The following is a 23356-nucleotide window of genomic DNA, read 5'->3' as shown; positions in this document are numbered from 1 at the left end:
GCCTAAAACTTGCCTTCCAGACTCAAACACATCTTGGGACATTGAGAGAGTATCTGTAAGCAGAATGGGGCTTAAATATTTGTTCTGTTTTATTATCAAGAAGGAAATTATCCTTGACCTGTATAATTAATTTTGATGTATCATAAATTCAGCCAAAATTTTTGAATTAATCACACTTTAAAATATTATGTCATTATATATATATAATACAGGGAAATTCCCCAGTATTAAGAAAAAAGAAGAAATTTCTTTATTGATAATTTAAATTGGATACAGTCAAAGCTAGTTATATACACCTATAATTACCTTAGTCATTTGGACTGCCAAGAAGAAGCTTGCTTTGACTTGAACTACCTTAGTAAAACGTTTTTGGTTTTTAAACATTTTTAAAGCACTATAATTGCCCAACTCTCCACTTTATTCTGTGCTGTCAAGACCCAGCAGGCATCCCACCCCCCAAGTTATTGTTCCATGATTAGCAGGGAAACTTGCTGGTCCCCTTGCAGGATGACCCGTTACCCAATGTAAATTAGCTAGATATATATTTATTCTGTCTGGAGAATATTGGGATAAGTCTAAGAGAATTATTGTCATCTGGTATATTCCCCTATGTAGGGGCATCTTTATTAAATCCACACGCCACTACAGTTCTGTCAGGCCACTTATGTGACAAGTGGAGACCTGCTTCCATACTGAAGTCTGGCACAGCTAGTGTTCCTCCGTGCCAAAAAGGGCAAAGGACTTGAGCAAGAAGCCAGCTTTTTCCCGATTACAAAACTGACCACAGTTCCTCGCCAACCTGTCAGTGTGAGTCTTTTTTTTTTTTTTCCTGGTAACGCATTACTCTTCTCAGAGAGGACTCCACTTTTTTTTTCTTTCATTATGACACGGCACTTATCACTTAAACATCAGCTTGTGTTCATCCATCAACTGGTGCATCATGACTGCCTTTGCTAGTGATGGATACACTTAATAAGTTTTTGAAAACCAAACCCTAATACCTAAAATCTAAACTGTATCTCTCAACTGTTTAAATTTTTTAAAATTTTTGGTGTTTTTTATTTATTTTTGAGAGACAGAGAGAGAGCAGGGGAGGGTCAAAGAGAGAGGGAGGTACAGAATCTGAAGCAGAGCTCCAGGCTCCGAGCTAGCTGTCAGCACAGAGCCCAATGCAGGGCTCGAACCCACGAACCATGAGATCATGACCTGAGCTAAAGCCAGTCGCTTAACCAACTGAGCCAACCAAACACTCTAGCTATTTAATTTTATAGAATTTGGATAGTAATCTCATTTGGGTTTTGTAAAGTGATGGAGCAAATACCTTAAAAATAACATTTCAATAGCATGCTGAGGCCAAATTTTAAAATACAAGTACACATTTGGGGCTCCTGGGTGGCTTAGTCAGTTAAGCATCCGACTTTGGCTCAGGTCATGATCTCGTGGTTCATGAGTTTGAGTCCCGTGTCAGGCTCTGTGCTGACAGCGTGGAGGAGCCTGCTTCAAATTCTGTGTCTCCCTCTCTCTCTGCCCCTCTTCCTTTCACAGTCTGTCTCTCTCTCAAAAATAAACATTGAAAAAAAAATTTTTTTTGAAAAAAATTTTTAGTAAAATAAAATATAAGTACATGTTTGAATCAGTTTTCAGGACACCTGGGTGGCCGACTCATCTGCTTAGGTCATTATCCCGGGGTTGTGAGATCAAGCTCCATGTCAGGCTCCACGCTGAGTGTGGAGCCTGCGGGGGATTCTCTCTCTCTCCGCCTGCCCCTCTCCCCTCCTTGTGCACTCACACTCTCTCTCTCCCTCCCCCCCTCTCAAATAATAATAGTAAAAGTGATATTAATAATAATGAATTAAATAGTTTTCTTCAGATAATATGGTTAGAGATTCAACCGGGGATGGGCAGCTAGGAAAAACTTTGTCCATGTAAGTTTATCTGGTATTTCATAACCCAGAAATGTAAAGATTTTCCATTTAAGAAGCAATTGAAAACTGAACAGTCTCTTTGCTCTGATAGCTCTAGATACTGTACAACTAACTCACGCCCCTCACAAGACACCAAACCTGTGGGTCACTGGCGAGACAGTGTGGCAATGTTTTCCTTGTAATGTACCAAGTCTTGCCAAAGCAGTGAACAACATTATGACACAACATTTGTCATAGCTGGCTCTCTGGCAGGAGAGTGCCATCCAATTCAGGCCTGGTCCTTTGTGGGTTTATTCCCACCTCCCAAATATTTGGAAACTGATGTCTTAACTCATTGGTTGTGTTCACAAGTTCTACTACTGCAAGTCTTTTTCTTTTTTAACGGATTGGTCTTTTGCAAGAAATAGACAAAATATCAGTGTGAATTACAGCAAATCCCTGCTACGTGCTGTTATGGGTGAAACTCTGGGAGATTCTCTTATTGACCCAGAAAGCGATTCCTTTGCTGATACACTGTCTGCAGGCACTTCACAAGGTAAAGTCAATTCCAGATATGGCTGTTGGGATACTTTGGGCATTTATGGAATGGTAAAATTGCTCTTGAAGTTTGTTTTCCAAGCTGTAGTCTAATGCGAGATATGGATAGTTCAGTATTTTAATGCTTAGTTTGCTGTGTTAGTGTTCTCTTATAAGCATCAGAACTTTCAAAAAGAAACCTAAGCTAATCCATATTGTATCTCTGTGCATGGCTCCCATTTCCTGAATTGTAAGCATTAAAGGTATATTTATATTTTTTAAAATTCTATTCATTTTTTATCTCCTCAGTTTCTGTGCATCTCCCACATATACTTAGAATACTTTTGAATACCTGAGGGGTCCCTTTTTCCTTTTATATAGTCTTAAATGTTACGTATCTCTCCTAGCTCTTCTTATTCCTTTTAAAATGCTCTCAGCATGTTTTTGTTCTACTTAGAAATTTAGACATTTGTATATTTTATCTCTCCCAAAGAACTGTAAGCTTCCAGAGTGTAAGACCAACCTATATTCTTCTTTATATTTCTTAGGGTATCTAACATCGTGCCTGATGCTTTGTAGAATAGATTGCGGGGCCTACGCGAATGTCTGTTCCAATTCCAAGCATTTCATTTTAACCATAAGGAAAACAAGTTCTTTAAATGCCTATTTCATGCCAAATAACTGATTAATTACTACTTTCACTCAGATATAGAAGATTCAAGCAGATACCTCATTTTTCAAAATTCCTTTCTTGGCCATTGCAAAACATCAGTTCTTCATTTCTACAGCTCCTTCGACTGGAGTTTCTTAGCACAGCTTCTTCTGTTTTATACTATTTCACATTTCTGTATTTCTATTTTATTTTTTCTTGTAGATGGCATATAAAAATAGATTGTGTTAACTAATGTGATTCATGTTTTATAATATAAATGTTAAAGCATTATAATTAAGTTGCTTAATTGTTGAAATTGCATTTTAATATTTTAATTTTTCTGGAAGCCTGAAGTTTGAACATATTACTCATAGGCTTTTTTTTTTAATAAAAATTAAGAAAAAAAATGTTTCCTGAAATACTATTTCATTTTTTTATGGTTATTTGCTTCAATGTGTGTATCTGTCCTCTGAGCCTCTTAAATAGGATCTTGGTTTCATTACATGATATAAAAATCTGTTTATTCTGTTTTTCTGAAAGCCACAAAAATTGTTGCTACCTTTCTCCAGTTATTGGTTTAGCCTGTATCAGGGCAGAATATCCTAGCTATACTGTGAAATAGTTCTTGAGTAAAAATTTGGTAATTTTGTCTCTTTGAAAAGAATATGTACAGCAAGAATGCAGTGCAACAAGTAGTTTAAGTTAACCGAGGAAATGTGCTGTTCATGGTAAGAGATAGTTATGTGATTTAAGTTAGTGTTCATTCTGCACTGATCTCTTTATGTTTACGCCATGACTTTGCCTTCAGTTTAATTTCTTTGAGTCTCAAATCCCCTCCAAAAGAATGAGTACTTTTCTTTTTAATTAGCATGGTACAGAATAAAATTATTAGCAATTAAGAAATTATATATTGTGCCAATAATTTAACTTTTGTTTATACAGTCTCTGATTACTTCTTATTCATGGGTTATTTTTCTGTTCAAAATAAGAATTCCTAAAGGTCAATGCTGTGATTGTTAACTTCTATTGCGTTTTGTAGATGACCACTACTTACTCCACCCTTGCCAAAACAAACAAACATGCAAACTTGAAATTGGACATATAATCATCATTAGCTTTGGGAGGCCATCAGAGATGAAACACTGTAGAATTTAGGTATTAGGCTTTAATACAGTAACTAATTTAGGTCCTTCTTCCTCACCATAGGCAAAGTGGGATTGGGGGTTGTTGCAAGTAGCTGTGTGCTGCTACTTTGAAGAAAAAGTGGCTGGTTGAGTGTGAATGATCCAGATGAACAAGCTATACTGGTCATATTCATAAAATTCAAAAATGTATGCAGCCCTAGGCCAAAAAGGACTTACGTACTTTTCCTGGGCTCCGTTATCACTGTGATCCCCCTTTATCTAATTCCTCTATTTTCATCATGAGCTCAAGTAACCCCATGCTGGCTCTGAAACCATTTCCACTAGTAAAAATTGGCAAGATAGAAGGGAAGCTTCCACAAGCTTAAGCTGAATGTGCCTCCTGCTTTTAGTGCCAGACTTAGTCCTGTGTGAATTCTATAATTTTAAAGTGTTGCACCAGAGCATTGAAAGATGATGACACGCTTGTCCTTTGGAGCTGATTGAGCAATGGAAATATGCCTTGGAGACATGATAAATGCTGCAATAGACCATCCTTTGAAACAAGCGCCTCTCCTGAGATAGGAGTGAGTGATTGATTGCCCGCCATTTTTGTTGAGGGATACTTAAAACTGTGTCTCTGTGACTCTAGGCAACTGTATGTTTAGAAGCATTTAAATAATTGACCGAAGTTTTCACCTTTCTAGAGGTTTAAATGGACCCCTGTAGTATCAGGGAATGTAACTACCAGATTGTTTTGGCCACATACATTCCATGTGGATTTGAGTAAGTCACTTATCCTCTCTTCCCTTTGTTCCCACACATAACAACAGTAAATACAGAGTTATTGCAAGGATTAAATGACACAGTGTTTGCGAAAGCACATCTGAAGTCCTATATAGAGTTTATTGTTTTGGTCTTGGAGTATTAATCACTGGTGGATCGAATAGAAGATACCTCATATCCAACATTTGAAACATTTTAACGATTATGGGGGGAAACTGCAGAATTCTTTGTACACGAAAATTAAGTGGCAGTTTTTGAGTGACGTAAGATTTCTGCATGATCTCCCATGAATGATTTGATAAGGAAATGATCAAACTTAGAGAAAGTTTCTGTCTGATTTTTTTAGTGAGTGAATTACCTCCCACTCTCATTAACATTTGTTTAGGAAAAGATCGAATTTCCAAAAGTTGAAATCATTCTTTGGCCCTAAGTGAAATCCGTGATTACACATTTTCTCTCAGAGACTTTGAAAAACTATCTTAGATTATAATGTTCTTTATAATGAAGATTTAGGTAACTGACACAGTTCTGAATTTCATAATCTCACTGTAATAATAATTCAGTCTTTTTCTAAAATTTCACTGTTGTCCATCTTAATTTTTTCTTTAGTATGGCTCTGTTTTATCATGTATTTCTTTGATTTAACTGTTCAAATCTTTTTTCTGATCACCAAGACTTAGAAGATTTGGTAGATTTCTCGACTCAGAGAATCTCTTCACTGTTTCAAAAACTGTTGTTTCTCTTGTACTTCCCCCCAAATTATGAATTTTAGGAAACACCCAAAACAAATGTCATTTATATCAGATGCATTTTTAAATTTTTTAACTTATTTATCCCTGGCACCCCTAAGGAATACAACTTGTCTAGAATGCTACCTGATAGCAGTTATCCGTTAAAACTGTTTGTCACAGTGTAAAACATAGGTCATTGATGGAAAACAATTTATGAAAAGCTCCAGAAAAGGTTGTCATAGATCATCATCTTTGTCAACATTCTCACTTATAAGTTGAGTAACATAACCCTGAGGAAATTCTAAAATCATCATAGCCCGTTGTAAAGCACATACTCTTCGTCAGAGGAAATCCGAGCAGAGTAAATTTCTTCATTGTATTAGATCAGTGGAACTGACATGGATTCTGTTATTGTAACTTCTTTTGTACACCCTTAAATTAGGCGTAAGAAAGTTGTCCAGTAAATGCCCCATGTTCTTCTACTAGTGTTGAATATTTGTGAAAATATATGTAATAGTGAATTAATTAGACTCATTTGAATGGAACTAAGTTTCCATAAACCTCTACTAGATTACCCCTTTTTGTAGATGCAGTTTTGCACCTGTAACTAATTTAGAGACACTGTCCAACTCCAGTAACCTCAGAATTAAAATCATGTGGCTATTTGAGTGCACAGTTTTTTAGACCCATGTAATTTTTATCAGAGTAAGAGATTTGCCAACACAAGATTGAGATTCCCACAAGTGGTGAATGGTTTATATTATAAAGTAAATTTAAAACAGTCAACTGTCAATTACCTACATGTGTATTTATCCCATATTCCCTCAGGCCAGAGTTCCTGTACAGCCTTTTATCTGGCTTTCTAACTGAGAAACTTTCAGCCATCCAATCTAATCTGCCACATACGTGGTCCTCAGAGCCTTTCAGACTTCTAATATGTATTGAGTGCCTACTACATACAAGTAGTGCACTGTAGTGAACAATGTGGTATCTAAACACCTTTGTCTAGTTCTCAAGCTCTTTATAATCTGTTCCCACTTTGTTTATTTTATTTCCCTCCACACCCTAGAGATTGGTCTGCCTTTCTCTACTTGGACTAATCATATTGTCCCCCAAATAAGCCAGACTTACTCTTGCCTCCAAGCCTACCACATCCTGGAATGCCTTTCCTAATTCTTCTATCTTTTCAAATTCTCCCTATCTTTCAAGGTCAGGTTCAAGTAACCTTTATGTCATGAAGCCTTTTCTTAATTCGTTACTGGTTTGTTGTTATTGTTTAATTTTTTTTAAGTTTACTTATTTTTGAAAAGGGGGGAGCGATACAGAATTCCAGCACAGGAGGGGCAGAGAGGGAGGGAGACTCAGAATCCAGAGCAGGCTCCAGGCTCTGAGCTGTCAGCACAAACTGTGAGATCATGAACTGAGCCAAAGTCAGATGCTTTCCTGACTAAGCCACCTAGGCCCCCTTTAATATGTTACTGTTACTTGCTCTCCCTCTCCTCTAAACTGAAAATATGTTCAGAATATATGTCCTCTCTGCGCCCCACTGCCAGCACCCTGATCCAAGCCATTGTCTCTTGCCTGGATTGCTGTCCTACTCTTTGACAGGTTGTCCTTCCTCTGTCCTTACCTTCCAAGTGCTTAGTCTCAACCCATCATACAGAGAGATCACATTAAAATATAAGTCAGATCTGTCAGTCAGCAGTTCCTCACTTCACTTAGGATGAAATCCCAGTCTGCCCTCTACCCCCAACCCCACCCCGGTCAGCATCTCTGCCCTTTCCTCACTCAGCTCCAGCCACCCTGGACTCCTTACTGTTCCTCCCACATTCCAGACATGCTCCTGCTTTAGTGCTTTTGCTCTAGTTCTTGCTCTTTCCTTGAACCCTCATTCTCTGACATCTTCTTGTCAGCTCCTTCTAATCTTGGCTCAGATATCACTTCTGGTAAGGACTGCCTCTACCCCCGTTGTTGAATACTCTGTCCTCCCCACCATCCTTCCCTTCCCCCTGCTCGATATTCTTATTTCTAAAGCATTCATGATCTTCTAACATATCATATAATTTACTCATTTATTGCATTTATTGTTTACTGTCCACTTTCTCACAGTAACGTATTGACTCCATGAAGGCAGTCGTCTGTCTAGTTTGCTCACTAGCTGATATTCCCAAATGGCCAAGACATAGTTGGTAAATGGCCAGGCTCATTAATACTTGTTAAAATAAAAGAATAAAATCCTCTACTCTATGTTGATTGATACCACACTTTTTAGTGTGGCAGTGGAGACTTCCTGATATTATTTTCTGTTTTATATATTTCCCTAATGCAAATTATATAGTCGTTGAGGATAAGACTCATGTTTTATTATCTTCTTCAGTCCACAAGTATGTAACATGTAATAGATATCTAATAAACTCTTCTTAGTACCAAGCTGATCTGCTGCTACCAGCTCCTAAGCTCAGGCACTGGAATATGTTCAGGAAGAAAAACAAAAAGTTTAGTGTACATGCCAATATATTACTCTAAAATCCATGCTAATATAAAAAAACTAACAACATTATATATGTTAAAAACCAGGTACAAATATATTTTGAAATCCCTATTATGCAGTTATTTGCATCATGTGCCTCCTTTGGTTTGAATTATCATTAGTTGAATATCATGTGAATATTAATTTGAATTTCACAAGTTTGTGAATTATCCAAATGCCTAGCTTCTTTTGCAAGCCTGCCTACCTTTTGATACATCCAGTATTTATTGGACTTTCAGGAGACTTATTTGCTAGCAATGCTAATAAAAGCAACTTATTTGGTCAAGTAACCAATATCCAATATGTAAAGCAGTTAGCACAGTGCCTGGTATGTAACAGGTGTCCACCAAATTTAGTTTTGTCTTCTTACCCCTAAAATGGAAGTTACAACTTGGGGATAATACAGATTTTCATTATCCATGTTATCAAAAATTTTCTGTTACCATGGTTAATTAAGCCAGACTTACTGCTTACTCACTTACAATCCTTTCCTTAAGCATTTTTTTCCCCAGAATATTTAGATATGATCAGATAGATACATATTAATCACAGTTCCAGAAGAAAGAAGCCCAGGTTCAATTTCTTATTTGGCAAAGAGCCAATGGCAAAACTCAGTAACAGAGCAACGTCTGTAATTTGCTTCTGTCTTCCACAGGTTCCAGACAGGTAAACACCATGGCTCACCTTACTTCTCCTTAATTAAGTCACTTCTTTTAGAATAAGTAAAACATTCATTGTTCATATATTTTGGCTTTACATTAACTTTTTTTTGGCATATAAGATTGTTGGATATTACTTTACTGATGTCTCATGCTTTATCTAAAACCCTGATTTTAGTTCTCAAAATTTTAAATCTGTTATATAGACTGGGCAAGTTTGCTTAATTGACTAAAATATGATCCTAATAAGAACCAAACATGTCAGTTTGACATAAATATGGCCAGATTTACATAGAATTCTCTGCCATTTACAAAGAAACCTCTTGGGGAACCTGGGTGGCTCAGTCTGTTAAGCGTCTGGCTTCGGCTTGGGTCATGATCTCACGGTTTGTGGGTTCGAGCCCCGTGTCGGGCTCTGTGCTGACTGCTAGCTCAGAGCCTGGAGCCTGCGTCAGATTCTGTATCTCCCTCTCTTTCTGACCCTCCCCTGCTTGCACTGTCTCTCCCTGTCTCTCAAAAATAAATAAAAAGCATTAAAAAATATTTTTTTTTAAACAAAGAAACCTTGGGGTGCCTGGGTGGCTCAGTCGGTTAGGCCTCCAACTTCGGCTCAGGTCAGATCTCCCGTTCGTGGGTTCGAGCCCCGCGTCAGGCTCTGTGCTGACAGCTAGCTCAGAGCCTGGAGCCTGCTTCTGGTTCTGTGTCTCCTTCTCTCTCTGACCCTCCCTCTCTCATGCTCTGGCTCTCTCTGTATCAAAAATAAATAAAACATTAAAAAAAATTAAAGAAACTCTTTGCCATTGATATAACCACACTTCCAGCTTCTTTTAAGTTACAAACAATTGTATTGGCCTAGGAGAAATTGATCCAGTTTGCAAGCATATGTCCTAATGCAAAATTTAATCGGTTTTATATCATACTCATCATACTCATTCAGTTATTTTGCTTAAGGAAACCCAGGAAATATAAGGGGCATACTGGATGATAGAGACAAGTATCTTTTCCTTGGAATATCTTTATCAATAATAGTACAGATATTAATCCTCCCACTGGGTCATCATAATTCAAAAACCATCTCTACTATGAAGTTATCCCAGATTAGTTCAGAAAATGTTAGTATCTTTCTCCTCTACATTTCTAGAGCACTTATTGTCTCTGTCACTAGTTTGGTCTCTATATTGCCTTCAAGGTGAAACATCTTTCACCTTGGTAAGCTCCTCAAGGTGAAGAACTACACTTTAATGTATTTCTTGTAAGCCATGAAAAATACCTTGCATATAGTATTAGGCAATTCGTTATCTTGATTTGAGATAGTTTGGGTTTTATATTACTGATTGAGCATGTACTGAGATTAAGATATTGAGAAAAGAAAATATGAAAGAAAAGTAAAACAAGGAGAGGCTTTGGGAAGAAAAATACTGTACTACAATGTAATGATAACTTTTCTAAGAAAAAAGTTTATGAAATAGATTATTGATACGAAGAAGAAAATAGTTAACATAAAACTGGTACCTTGGATTTAAGCCACTGACTTTCTTTCATTTAAATGTGATGTCTCAAAAGAAAACTGATCCAAAAGTGTTAACTTCCCAAATATAGGACACCTGATGTAGGCATTAGTATTTGGGAAAAGATTTCCTGCATTAAAAAGAAAATACATAGGGTTCTTGGAAAGCAGAATAGGCCTTGCATATAAGCCAGGCATATCTAAAGCAAACACAGGGGCACCAGGGTGGCTCAGTTGGTTAAGTATCCAACTCTTGCTTTTGGCTCAGGCCATGATCTCATGGTTCACAAGAATCAAGCCCCACATCTAGCACTGACAGCACAGAGCTTGCTTGGGATTCTCTCTCTCTCCCTTTCTGTCTGCCTCTTCCTCACTTATTCTTTCTCTCTTTCTCAAAATAAATAAACTTAAAAAAAAATAAAGCAAAAACATAACATTTAATACTCTTTGGGATAAAATGTACACCCTTTGAAGTTTTACCTTCCCTGTCTCTGCTGATTTGATGGTCTTAACTGAATATGTATTTAGCCTTTATTATACAATGAAGCCAATTAGAAAAATAGGTAGTTTATTAAGACTGATTTTAATACCATTTTATAACTTCTGAATAGAAAAATTCTTAAATACACTAGAGATTCTATAGCAATGCTTTTAACACAAATGAAAGAGTTTTTGTTGGCTTATGTGGTTGGTCTGCATGTTTTTTCCTGTCAACTCCTACTCCCGAGACCCGTCTCTCCTATTTAAGTTTTTTACCAAAGTATAACATACATAGAGAAAAGTACGTAAGTTATTTTCACAAATGAACAAATGTGTAATTCACACTCAGATAAAGAAACAGAACAGTACCAGCCCTCCAGAAGCCCTCTGACTGTTCTAATTTCTAACCCATCGATCAGTTTGCCTGTTTAGGGATTTTATATGAAGGAGTCATACATCATTTACTGTTTTGTGTTTGGATTCCTTTGCTCAGCATTTGTTTGATAATCCTATTACTAAATATAATTCCAGTTCATTCTTATTACTGTATTTCATTGTGTGAATATATCACAGTATATTTATCTGTCCTGTTGAGGGGATTCAGATAGTTTTCCTTATTGCAACTAGGAACATTCTCATAGAGGTCTTTCAGTGAACAAAAGTAGATGTATTTTGTAGATTTCAGTTAGATGTATATGTACTCCATAGGGTGTTTTCAGCTTTAAGAGACACTACCGGTTTTGAACATGCTGTGCCATATACACTTCCCTCAGCGGTGTCTGAGTGTTCCACTTGGTCTGCATCTTTACTGGTACTTGACATTTCTTTTTCATTTTAGCCATTCTGGTAGCTTTATGGTAGTATCACATTGTAATGTTTATTTTCCTTTTTCTGATAACTAACAATAGAAAAGCACTTAAAATATATATTTATTACTATTTAGCTATACTTTTTTGTGAAGAGCCTATTCAAGTCTTTTACCCATTTTTATATTGGGTACTTTAGATATGAGTTCTGAAGCATACTTTGTCAAATATACATATTGCAGATATCTTCTCCCATGTGTTGCTTTTCATTTACTTAATAAGCAGTTTTAATCTTTAATATCATCCAGATTATCTAATTTTTCTTTTATAATCAGTGCTTTTTATATCCTGCTGAAGAAATCTTTGCCAACCCAAGGTTGATGAAGGGTTACTTGAGTTTTGTTTTAAAAACTCTTTTATATTTCGCATTTAGATCTGCAATCCACATGGAATTGATTTTCGCATATGTTGTAAGGTAGGGGGTGATTTATTTTTTCCATGTGGATATCCAGTTGACTTCATTTATTGACAATATGTTCCTTTCCCTACTACACTACAGTGACATTTTGGTCAAAAACTAAGTGACCATATACATGTGGGATTAATTCTGGACTTGCTTTCCTGTTACATTGGTCTGTTTTTCTCTTTGCACCAATTGATGTATTATCTTAATTACTCTAGTTTTATAATTGGGGTTAATATCTGGTAGTAAAATCCTTCAGTGATGTTCTTCTCTTCAAGATTACCTTGGCTATTTTTGGTCTTTGAATTTCCATATAAATTTTAGACTCAACATGTCAGTTTCCACACAAAAATGCTAATATTTTGTTTGGAATTTTTTTTAATCTAGGGACACCCAGGTGACTCAGGTGGTTAAGCGTCTAACTACAGCTCAGGTCATGATCTCACAGCTCGTGAGTTCAAGCCCCATATTAGGCTCTCTGCTGACAGCTCAGAGCCTGGAGCCTGCTTCGGATTCTGTGTCTCCCTTTCTCTCTCTGTCTCTCCCCTACTTGTGCACTCACTCATGCTCGCTTGCTCTCTTCCCCTCTCTCTCTCAAAAATAAATAAATAAACATTAAAAAAAATATTTTCGGAATCTAGATAAATATGGAGAGAGTTGACAGCTTTATAATATTGAATATTCCAGTCCATGAACACAGTATATCCTTTCATTTATTTAGATGCTTTCTTTTTTTAAAATAATATTCTTGAGATTTGATTATAGCAGCCTTACACATATTTTACTAGATTTCCAACCCTACCATGGAATTGGTGTTTCGGATGCTATTGTAAAAATAATTTTAAAATGTCATTTTTTATTTGTTGCTGGCTTATAAAAATACAGTTCATTTTTGAATATTGATTGGCCTTATATCTAGCAACTTTGCTAAATTCTCTTATTAACTATAATGGTTTTAATTTTTTTATATATACAATCATGTCACCTGTGAGTAATGTTAGTTTTATTTTATTTTTCTGATCATTCCTGTTCTTTTTTCTCCGTGTTGCATCGGATAGGATTTCCAATACACTGTTAAATTGAAGTAGTGATAGCTAGTATGCTTATCTCATTACTGATCTCCTGATCTCAAAGGAAAACTTTAAATATTTCACCATCAAGTATGATGGCTACTTGAGGGTTTTGTTTTGTTTTGTTTTTTATAGATATTCTTTATCAGATTAATGAAGTTATCTTTTCTTTCTAGTTAAGAAATTTTTTTAAATTATGAATAAGTTTTTAATTGTGCCAAATGCTTTCATACAAAGTATTTTTAATAATCTATAATAGTTCGGGAGGACTATTTGAACATAAAAAATATTTACTATGGCTATTTTAATATCACACATAACTTTTTTGGAGATACTGTATAGTACAGCTAATGAAAATCTGCATCAGCTCATAACCATTGGCCATCTGGCTACATCTGTTTTGACACTTTTGTTCTCATGTTTGTTTAGCTTAAGACCATTGTCTTCTCATTAAGGGTGCTTGGCACAGTAAATTAAAAACAAGAGCACACAGAAGCGTGGTGTATCACATCGTTTTGCCAGACTAAACCGCTCTAAGTAAGACGACGCCTTCCCACTCTGATAATGTCAGGCTATTAGAGGTGCTTCAGTAGTAAAGCATCACCTGTACCCACGACAGCTCTTACCACCTCCTGGTTGCAGGAGGGCCTGTACAGGATTGGAGAGGTGGTCAAAGCAAAGAGAACCAGTACTCTGGCAGGTCTTTGTGGCCCCTCCTTTCTGAGTAGCTACAAATTCCTGGACAGTTTCCTTAATTTTTTCCTTTCCATTCAGTCTCCTCTCTCCTTCTCACATTCCCTTCTCACTACAAAGCCCAAACCAAAATGTGTCAAGGGGGAAAGCAAGAGAGAACAGTTCAATTTCTTTTTTCTGACCTCCAGATCGTTCCTTAATTGTTGCCCATATGTGCTGGGTAAAGTAGGAATTTCAACTGAACCAGAGTAATAACTATTCAACAGACTTAGCTTTAGTGTTGATTAGATTATAGTTAGTCTCCCTTTAGAAACATGTGAAGGTAGTTTTAGTAAAATAACCAAGCTTGAGTTGGTTTGACCATGATGAAAAAGAGAGCAAAAATCTCCAACTCAGGAAGCAGAAGAAAATGATGGCTGTGGATGAGGGTATGATCCTGTTACCTTTCCCGTCTCCTGATACCTCAGGATTGGACTAAGCAAGCTAAGTAAACAAGATGTGGCCTATGCAAGAGAAAATGAACTCTTTCTTGAAAAACATAAGTGAATGTGGCCTTCTCTAAAAGCTGGTGATAAGTGCTTTGTTGATCTCAATATAAATATTTGCCATGAGAATTTCTGGCTCATTATGAAGAAAAGTGCATATATGGTTACATATTGGAATTCTTCAACCTCTCCCAGAGTTCCCATTGGGAGTATCAATGGGGAACCAAACCACAGAAGCACTGGATTTGGGTTTTAGTCTATGTAGAAAACAGAATGAAAATATATTTTCTTGGGGCACCTGAGCAGTTCACTGAGTTGAGTGTCCAACTCTTTTCGGCTCAGGTCATGATCCTAGAGTTGTGGGATTGAGCCCCATGTTGGGCTCTGCTCTGTGCATGGAGCCTGCTTAAGATTATCTCTCTCTCTCACCCTCCTTCTCTGCTTCCCCCCTCCCACATACACATGCACACACACACTCTCTCAAAAAAGTTTTTTGAAAATAAGTTTTCTTACATTGAAGAAACAAATGACACAGCAAATACTCCATTTCTAATCAGCTTAACTCATGGTGTACAAAATAAGAGGTTTTCTGTTCAGAGAAACCAAAACAGGATTCAAACCCTAGTACCTCTTACCTGTTGACATCAGGCAAAACATTTAACCCCTTTCTAGCTAAGGTTTTCAATCTGTTGGGTGATAATAATAATTTTATATTACCCATAGGACTGTTTATTGATTTAAATTATACACACATTTATAAATTTTACATATACATTAATACATTATCAATTATGTACATAATGGTTTTAAGGTACAGTGCCTGTCATGTAAGTACTTCAGAATTGTTAGCTATTATTAAATTTTACTTCTGCTAATGGTATGCAGAGTCTTTTTCCTGCTTCACTGATCAAAATAGTGATACCAGTGAAGGAAAAGAAATGAATTGTTTTTAAATGCTTTAGCCAAAAGGACAGTCAACTATTGATCAAGTGTCAAAAATATTTTATTATTTTCCTTTATTTTTCTTGATACTACATTAAAATTTTCTCTACCTTTCCAGGGTTTTGTGTATGATAATTCCTTTTAGGAGGACTGAGAAAGAGGGAAGGAATATAGGTATTCCATCTGTTCAGTGATATCATGGGAAGACACTACAATTAAGAGATATTTAACTTAATTCATACTTTTATGAAAGTAATACTGTACGCAGTTTTAAAAGTCAGGATAAAGCTGCTACGAAGAACAGTGACCCTCAGTCCCACACTTAGTTCCCATTCCTCAGAAGAAGTAATTTTTAATTCTTGTAGACATTTCTCCTGCAATTTATCTCTAGTCTTTAAAATAACATGCTGCTAATTTTAAAAATTGTACTCATTACCCACTGACTTCCTACAATGGAAGGTAAGAGGTTAGCCCTTTACCACCACACCCCTTTTCCCAAAACACATTTCCTCTCTCCAGTCCTGACGCCCCCCAGTCTTGACGAGGTAGCTGCTTGTAATTGTCAGTGGACTCAGTCGTCCTTACTTACATCGTGTAGGCTGCAAGTACTGCTTCCCTTGAGACGGGCACGCCGTGCTGCAGTTGTTCCAGGTCCTGAACAGCTGCTTATTTTTCTCAAGTTAACTTTTTTTTTTTTACTGAAATTGCTCATTTTTGTTGTTCCTTTTCCATGTGTTAGGTACTCTCAAACTCTCTGACAGGAATAAAAACTCTTAAGTGACCAATATGTCAGGCATTACGATTTCTTGGGTGATCTCACATGGCTTTCTTCACCCTACTGTTCCATTCCCTCCAGGCTGCTCAAGAACTACTGTCCGGCCTAGGTCTTCCCTTTCACCCCTCTCTTGTATTTAGGGCCTTTGCTTCCTGGACCCCAGGTTTTTCTTTTGTTGGGGTGTGGGACTAGCAAGCGTACCTGGGAGGAGGTAACCTTTTTTGAGGACTTGTATTTCTGAAAATGTCTAAAATTCCAAATTGGGAATAATTTTTTTTTTGAATTTTGAAGACCTTGCTCTGTTGATTTTCTTCTGGCTTCCAGTATTGTGTTGAGCAGTTCTCTGTCATTCTGGTTCCTGAACCTTTATATGGGACGTTTATTTTCTGTCTGGTGGCTTTTAGGATGGTCTCTATAAAAAAGAGCATTAGTCTTTTTTTTTTAAGTTTATTTATTTATTTGGGGTGAGAGTGCTGAGAGAGAGGGAGGGAGGGAGGGAGAGAGAGAGAGAGAGAGAGAGAGAGAGAGAGAGAGAGAGAGAGAGAGAAAGAAAGAATCCCAAGCAGGCTCCACATTGTCAGCACAGAGCTCAACATGGGGCTCAAATCCACAAACTGTGAGGCGATGACCTGAGCCGAATTTGGGCACTTAACCAAATGAGCCACCCTGACGCCTCTGTTGTTGTTGTTGTTGTTGTTTTTAAATGTTTACCTATTTTTGAAAGAGAGAGAGAGAGTGTGTGTGTAAGCAGGGGAGGAGCAGAAAGAGGGGGAGAATCCGAAGCAGGCTCCAGGCTCCAAGCTGTCAGCACAGAGCCTGATGCAGGTCTCAAACTCATGAACTGCGAGATCATGACTTGAACTGAAGTTGGATGCTTACCCTACTGAGCCACTCAGGTACCCCTGGGTTTTACTGTTTTAACCAATGTAAATCCTTGCCCTTAGTCACTCTAAAGTTAAAGAAAAATTGAGGGACATCTTGATAACAATTTTCAAGTACACGTGGTAATGGGCGAATATGCAGAGGATGGTAGCTATGTGTGTTTAGAAATGGGGGGCGGGAGTTACAAACTCCAACATAGGTTAGACCATCCCTTCCGAAACTATTCCATCAAATGTGAAACTCCTCTGATGTTGCACACTGTGCCTTTCCTCTGCTTTGTACATTCTTATGAATTATTAGCATATGAGCGTTAAGAAGTTGTGCATAAACCTATTTAACCTTGCATGACCTAGCATTTCCGAAATTTATGTGCTCACCAAATTTTTTTCTTTTTAATTATTTTAAAAGGAACATCATATGTATACCACAGCTGGAGAAATGCCAGGTAAGACCTAGACTTTCCTGGCTACAAAAGAACAATTAAGCATTGGAATGAGTAACTGAGAGAAGCTTGGGGACTCCTTTTCCAGAGGTCTTTAAAACAGGACATCTGTTGAAGGCATAGTCCTGTTTGAACAATAGGACTTAGCTAGTGTTTCTTCCTCTTCCTGTCCCCTAGTGGTAGCTTTGGAGGCCACGAGCCCACCTTTTATATGATTCTAGTACTCTGGTTCCTGATATATAGAAGTATGACTACTACTACCAATAATTATGTTTATTGAGAACTTACTGTCTGACCCTATGTTACATGCTTTACATATATTCTCTAATTTAATCTTTACAACAACTCTATGAGGTGGGCAATATTATTTAATAGATGGGTTAATTAGGTATAAAGAGACACACAACTGACCCAGTAGTAGGTCAAGATTAAAACCCAGAGCATCTCATGTGATACACTGGCTCATTTACCTTCACTGTTAATGTTCAGAACAGCAACGTGCAAAAAACAAACAAATTGTGTATGCCAGCATTTATTGTGTAAAAACCTGGACTGATCTGTGCTCACTTTATTAGACTATTCCCTAAACCTTTAGGTGAATTTAGAGTTTATTAATTTTTGTTAGGAAAAAATTCTGTTACAGATGATTTTACTCTAATTTGCCATCCAGTTACATGAGATCTTTCCTTCATAAATTTCATATTATTCCTATATTTTAAGACCCCCCAAAATCTGGATCTGTGAAAATTGGGATAGGTTAGAAAGCCCCATTTTCAACATATTCACATTTAGTAACACCTTTGTAATGTGGTGCAGAGAACGCTAGGGTAGGAGACAGAAAACCTGGATTCCTACACAGTCACCTATGTTTTATGTGCTGTGGGCAAATCACTTTCTCTCATTGTCCTAATCTGTCAAATGAGGGATTTTGAGTATCTCGAAGAGGCCTTTTTCACTCCAGTATCTCAGGATGATTATTGTCTCTGGGTGTCAGCTATCATAATGGGAGAGGACTTAAATTAGAAACTTCCCAGGTCAGTTTACACTGCCAAATGATTTGCATGAATCAATGGGAGGGGCAGGATAAATAAGCTGGAGCCATCCTGATGAGTACTATGACATTGAACTGAAACATATTAGAAGAGATTGAAAAAAATCAGGGGCACCTGGATGGCTTAGTCGGTTGGGCGTCTGGCTTCGACTCGGGTCGTGATCTCACGGGTCGTGGGTTCGAGCCCTGCATCAAGCTCTGTGCTGACAGCTAGCTCGGAGCCTGGAGTCTTGCTTCGGATTCTGTGCCTCCCTCTCTCTCTGACCCTCCCCTGCTGACGCTGTCTCTGTCTCTCAAAAATAAAATAAAAGCCACACACAAAAAAAAAATCAGTGATTTAAATATCTTTTTAAGGTCACTTCCAACAAGGCTCCTGAGTTTTAGAGAATCTTTGGAAGTCTTTTTCTGGCATCTGCTCTTGTCCAAAATTAACACCTTTCTCTTTTTCAGTATATGTGCTGCCAAAGCGAACATACCACCTTTCTCTAATGTTAAGTTTTATTTGATAACTCATTCTTCATAATATAGTCTCAACCCTCTGTACTGGCACATCATAGGTGTTCACTGAAGGCTTGTGGAAATTAATTGTTGTTTAGGATAGAACACTAGGATCAGGAAGAGAATTTGTTTTTCTAACCAGTTAGAAAGTTAAGGAAAAAAGCTCAGAAAGTGAGGTGTGCAGGCTCTGGCATTTTTGACCTTCTGGGTTTATTTACCCAGCTCTGCTACTTCGTAACTGTGTTCCTCAGCAAGTTAGATACTTCCATGTCTCAGCTTCCCTTTTCCTAAGGAGATTATGCATGTACCTACCTCATAGGGTTGTTGTGAGGATTCAGTAAAGATGATCCAAGTGTTGTGTTTGGCACAATACTTAGAAAAGATTTAGCATTCTATTAGTATTAGCTAATGGTTAGCCAATGTATTAAGGAGATGCAGTGTTTCTTCAGAAATTCTAATGTAAGTTTTCCTTTCCTTAAGTGATAGTGTAAAATCCCAAAGGTAAACCACGTAGTTCTGGTGCTTGATTTAATACATTATCACCTTTTCTGGCCCACTTCCGTATTCCCAAATAATGATGTATTTCCACATAGAGAGGTTACTTTATTTTGGCATGATATTGGTTATATTTTTGTTCGAAATACATTGTAATTTAGAGTATTGTGCAAAGTCTGCTCATTGACTCTTATAGAGCATAAAGCCAAGTTTGATGGTTTAAAATAAATGGCACAAAGTCATGTCCTTGCTCACAATGTCTGCCTAAAGACTTCTGCTTGAAACACAGGTAAGGTTGTGAAACTGATGGCTAAACCCTGAAGCAACTAACTCCTGTCACCCAGCTGGAAAGTTAAGACACTCACTTATCCCTGGCAAGGGCTGTTGCTCATGAAAATATTTTGTTCATTTGTTCTTTCATGGGTAATTGCACAGAGTAACAAAAAATACCTACTCGACTTACAGCTTGGCAGAAATAGTAGCTTATGTTTTCTAGAGACAAAATTAGAAGCAGGCTCCCTTGGACCCATCTCTAAGTCAAAATAAAATAAAATGTCTAGGGAACCACCGTGCCTCCCAGTAACTATAGTCCATAGAGTAATATTGTTTAGGTCAGGATGTCCCAAAATAAAAGAACAGGGTAAGTAAAGGGGGAAAAGGAAAATATGTGTTTGAGTTAATATGCTTTTGTAGAGATGAAGAGGCAAACTGTTTTTCTTTGTTATGTTGTCTTTTCTATGGGGGTGGGGTGTGGGGAGAATTTATAGGACCCTAATCTTGTTCCTGCAATTATCAAGAGAAAAACTGAATAAAATATATTTTGTTGAGGGGAGAGGTTGCTTAATTTATAATATTGAAGATTATCATCTTTTTTTAGGGGAGCCCAAGTGTTAGCAAAATTAAATCATTCAGAGAGTATCTTCATTCTTTCCTTTTCCTTTTATTTTTAAAACATTTTTCTGTATTTTTAATTGTAATTTTTACTTATTTTTTAAAATAAACTCACAACCCCAAAACCAAGAGCCACATCCTCTACCATCTGAACCCACAAGGAACCCCTATTTTTTTTCCATTTTTACAGAAAAATGAATACTCGTTTTCTATAAAATATCATTCAGTTGGCAAACATTTAAGTGAACAACAGCTGTGCGTAAGGTATAATGAAGGGGAAGACAGAAAAATAAGACACTGTCCATTTAGAACTTGAAATCTGAGGGTCTCCTGGGTGGCTCAGTCAGTTAAGCATCTGATTCTTGTTTTCAGCTCAGGTCATGACCTCAAGGTTCATGAGTTTGATCCCTGCATCCAGCTCCTCACGGATAGTGTGGAGCCCACTTGGGATTCTCTATCATTCTCTCTCTGCCCCTCTCTGACTCCAAGGTGCATGCACACTCTTTCTCTCTCTCTAAATAAATAAATAAATTTAAAAGAACTTGAACTCTGATAGCAGAGATATTTATCCAAATAATTTATCAGAATTTAAAGGGAAATACAAAGAGCTGTGGGGACGCCAAGAATGGAGAATATTTTTAGGTTGGAGTCTTTGTGGAAGATTTCCTGAAGAAAGTAGCATTTGGATACTGTGGGATTTCCCACTGTGGGAAAGACAGAGAGATTGTGACTTCTCACAATGGTGGATGGGAAGAAAATACAGCAGGCTTGGCATGAACAAAGATGAGCAGACTAGGAAATGTGCAGCATGTTTAACCTGGACAGATAGTGAGATACGCCTAATTAGAGGGTATGCCAAGAATGGAAGTGGGGTCTGGGATCACTAGTGGAAAATAAGACTGAAAAAGTAAGTTAAGGACTATGTTGGGGGTGGGGGATTGAATGCCATGCTAAGACATTTAATTTATTTTCTTAAATATAAGGTATGAAGGCCAGAACTTCTGCTTTTCAACCAATATGCCCTTACTTGAAGAGGACAGCAAAAATATAGCATTCTGGGGCAGGGCAGGGGTGGTGGGAAGAGGAAAGGATGACTAGATGGAGCACAGGTAATGCTTAGGGCAGTGAAACTATTCAGTGTGCTTCTGTAATGATGGATACACGGCATTATGCATTTGTCAAAATAATAGACCGAACAACACAAAGAATGAACCGGAATGCAGACTCTGGACTTTAGTTGATAATAAGGTATCAATATTGATTCATCATTTTTGTGAGAAGCATACTACACTAATGCCAAGTGTTAATGACAAGGGAAATGCAAGTTAATAATAGAGGAAATTGTGTGCATTTCAGGGATCAGGGGAAGGGAGGAGGGGAATAAAGGTATATGTGAACTCAGTATTTTCTGCTCAACTTTTAAGTAAACCTAAAACTGCTTTTTAAAAAGAAAGTCTATTTTGGGCGCGGTTGGGTGGCTCCGTCAGTTGAGCATCCAACTCTTGATTTTGGCTCAGGTCATGATCCCAGGGTAATGGGATCAAGCCTCAGATCTGGCTCCATGCTGAGCAAGGAGCTTGCTTCAAATTCTCTCTCTCTTGCTGTGCTCCTCCCTCACCCCCACTCCTGTCCCCACTCATGCGCCCATACTCTCTTCTCTAAAAAATAAAAATAAAGGCTATTTTTAATTTTTTTAATGTTTATTTATCTTGAGAGAGAGAGCAGGGGAGGGGCAGGGAGAGAGAGAATCCTAAGCAGTCTCTGCACTGATGGATTCAGGGCTTGGTTTCATGTGAGATCATCATGACCTGATCCGAAATCAAGAGTGGGACGCTTAACCGACTGAGCCACCCAGGGGCCCCAAGGCTATTTTTTAAAACACAGCATTCTTTTGGCCATGAAATGTACAAGTACTGATTTATTAAGGAGTTTGGTATTATATCTTTAAAATCACATGAAATTTTTAGTCTATTTGCTTATACATAAATGTCTATTTTAACATTAAAGTTTCCCCAAAAACTTTTCAATAGAGTAAATGACCCCTTGGGCTATGATTCCTGTATTAAGCAAGGCTTTGGGTGGCAAGGAGTAATGGAAGTCATATATTAAAAGTGAAACAAAACAAAATTAAACCAGAAAAATGATGAGCAACTAATTATTCTTGCAACATAGATTATTTTTGCATCCTTATTATCATTTCCCAGTATTCGTATAGATGCATATATGCTGCCTTTAATTCAGTCAACCCTTATTTTGTTTGCAGATTGAACTTTGCTATAGACATAATGAGAAATAGTTGATAAACCCACTGTCATGGGTATTACAGTTGAGACAAAAGAGGTATATTTTGGTATGAAAGTAAGTTATACATAGAAAAGTAGATAGAAAAATGTAAAATAAGCATGCTGAGGAGGGCAAAGAAAGGGGAGTGACCTGGGTTAGTTGGGTTTAAATGAATTGTGAAACAGAGGGCACCATTTGACGGGTGCCCCTGTCATTTAGAGCATAAATGTTTTTCTGGATGTCATTGAGACCCAGCATGACCTTTAAGCTATCACCATTGCACATTCCTCTTCTTGTGTGTAGTGTTTATACTGTAACTCAGATAACTAAAGGTTGTTTGGGTACTTATTTATGTAGATACTCAGACATGTGAACCCAAACGGTGCCTAATGAGTCCTCTTGGAACCACTGTAACACATTCATAGGACAGTCCCCTTATTTGTGTTTTCAGGCACTTTGTTTTCCTTATGAAGACCACAACTGGAATCTTTAACCTCATGCAAGAGTCAGCCTTTGAGAGTAAATTCCTTAGCTCTCTGCTTGCTGGGAAAAAAAAGACAAGAGGCCCACTGACAGATACCCCTTAGGAGAGTAGCCCTTCCTCCATAAACTGTTTTCATCAGTGATGGAATAAGGAGATTATATACAGAATAGTGTCCTGGGTCCATCTTGA

The 23356-nt window shown here is 37.5% G+C and overlaps 1 protein-coding gene across 3 annotated transcripts in view; it reads left to right on the top strand.

The window, feature by feature from the left end:
• Positions 1–23356, top strand: part of PPARG (peroxisome proliferator activated receptor gamma) — a 106953-nt gene that overhangs the window by 34636 nt on the left and 48961 nt on the right. The window contains exon 1 of one of the 3 annotated variants that reach the window (XM_029918726.1): positions 2284–2460. The exons of 1 other annotated variant lie outside the window; for it this stretch is intronic. In XM_029918726.1, coding sequence (XP_029774586.1) covers positions 2379–2460 — 82 coding nt within the window. In that variant the 5' untranslated portion in view covers positions 2284–2378. Of the gene's footprint in view, positions 1–2283; positions 2461–23356 lie in introns of those variants that run through there. One more of the 3 variants, XM_029918728.1, reaches the window with a different exon arrangement.

Source organism: Suricata suricatta, chromosome 12 (genome assembly GCF_006229205.1).
Source record: "Suricata suricatta isolate VVHF042 chromosome 12, meerkat_22Aug2017_6uvM2_HiC, whole genome shotgun sequence".
Lineage (NCBI taxonomy): Eukaryota > Metazoa > Chordata > Mammalia > Carnivora > Herpestidae > Suricata > Suricata suricatta.
The sequence above is the reverse complement of the archived record's forward strand: the minus strand, read 5'-3'. Positions and strand labels throughout refer to the sequence as shown.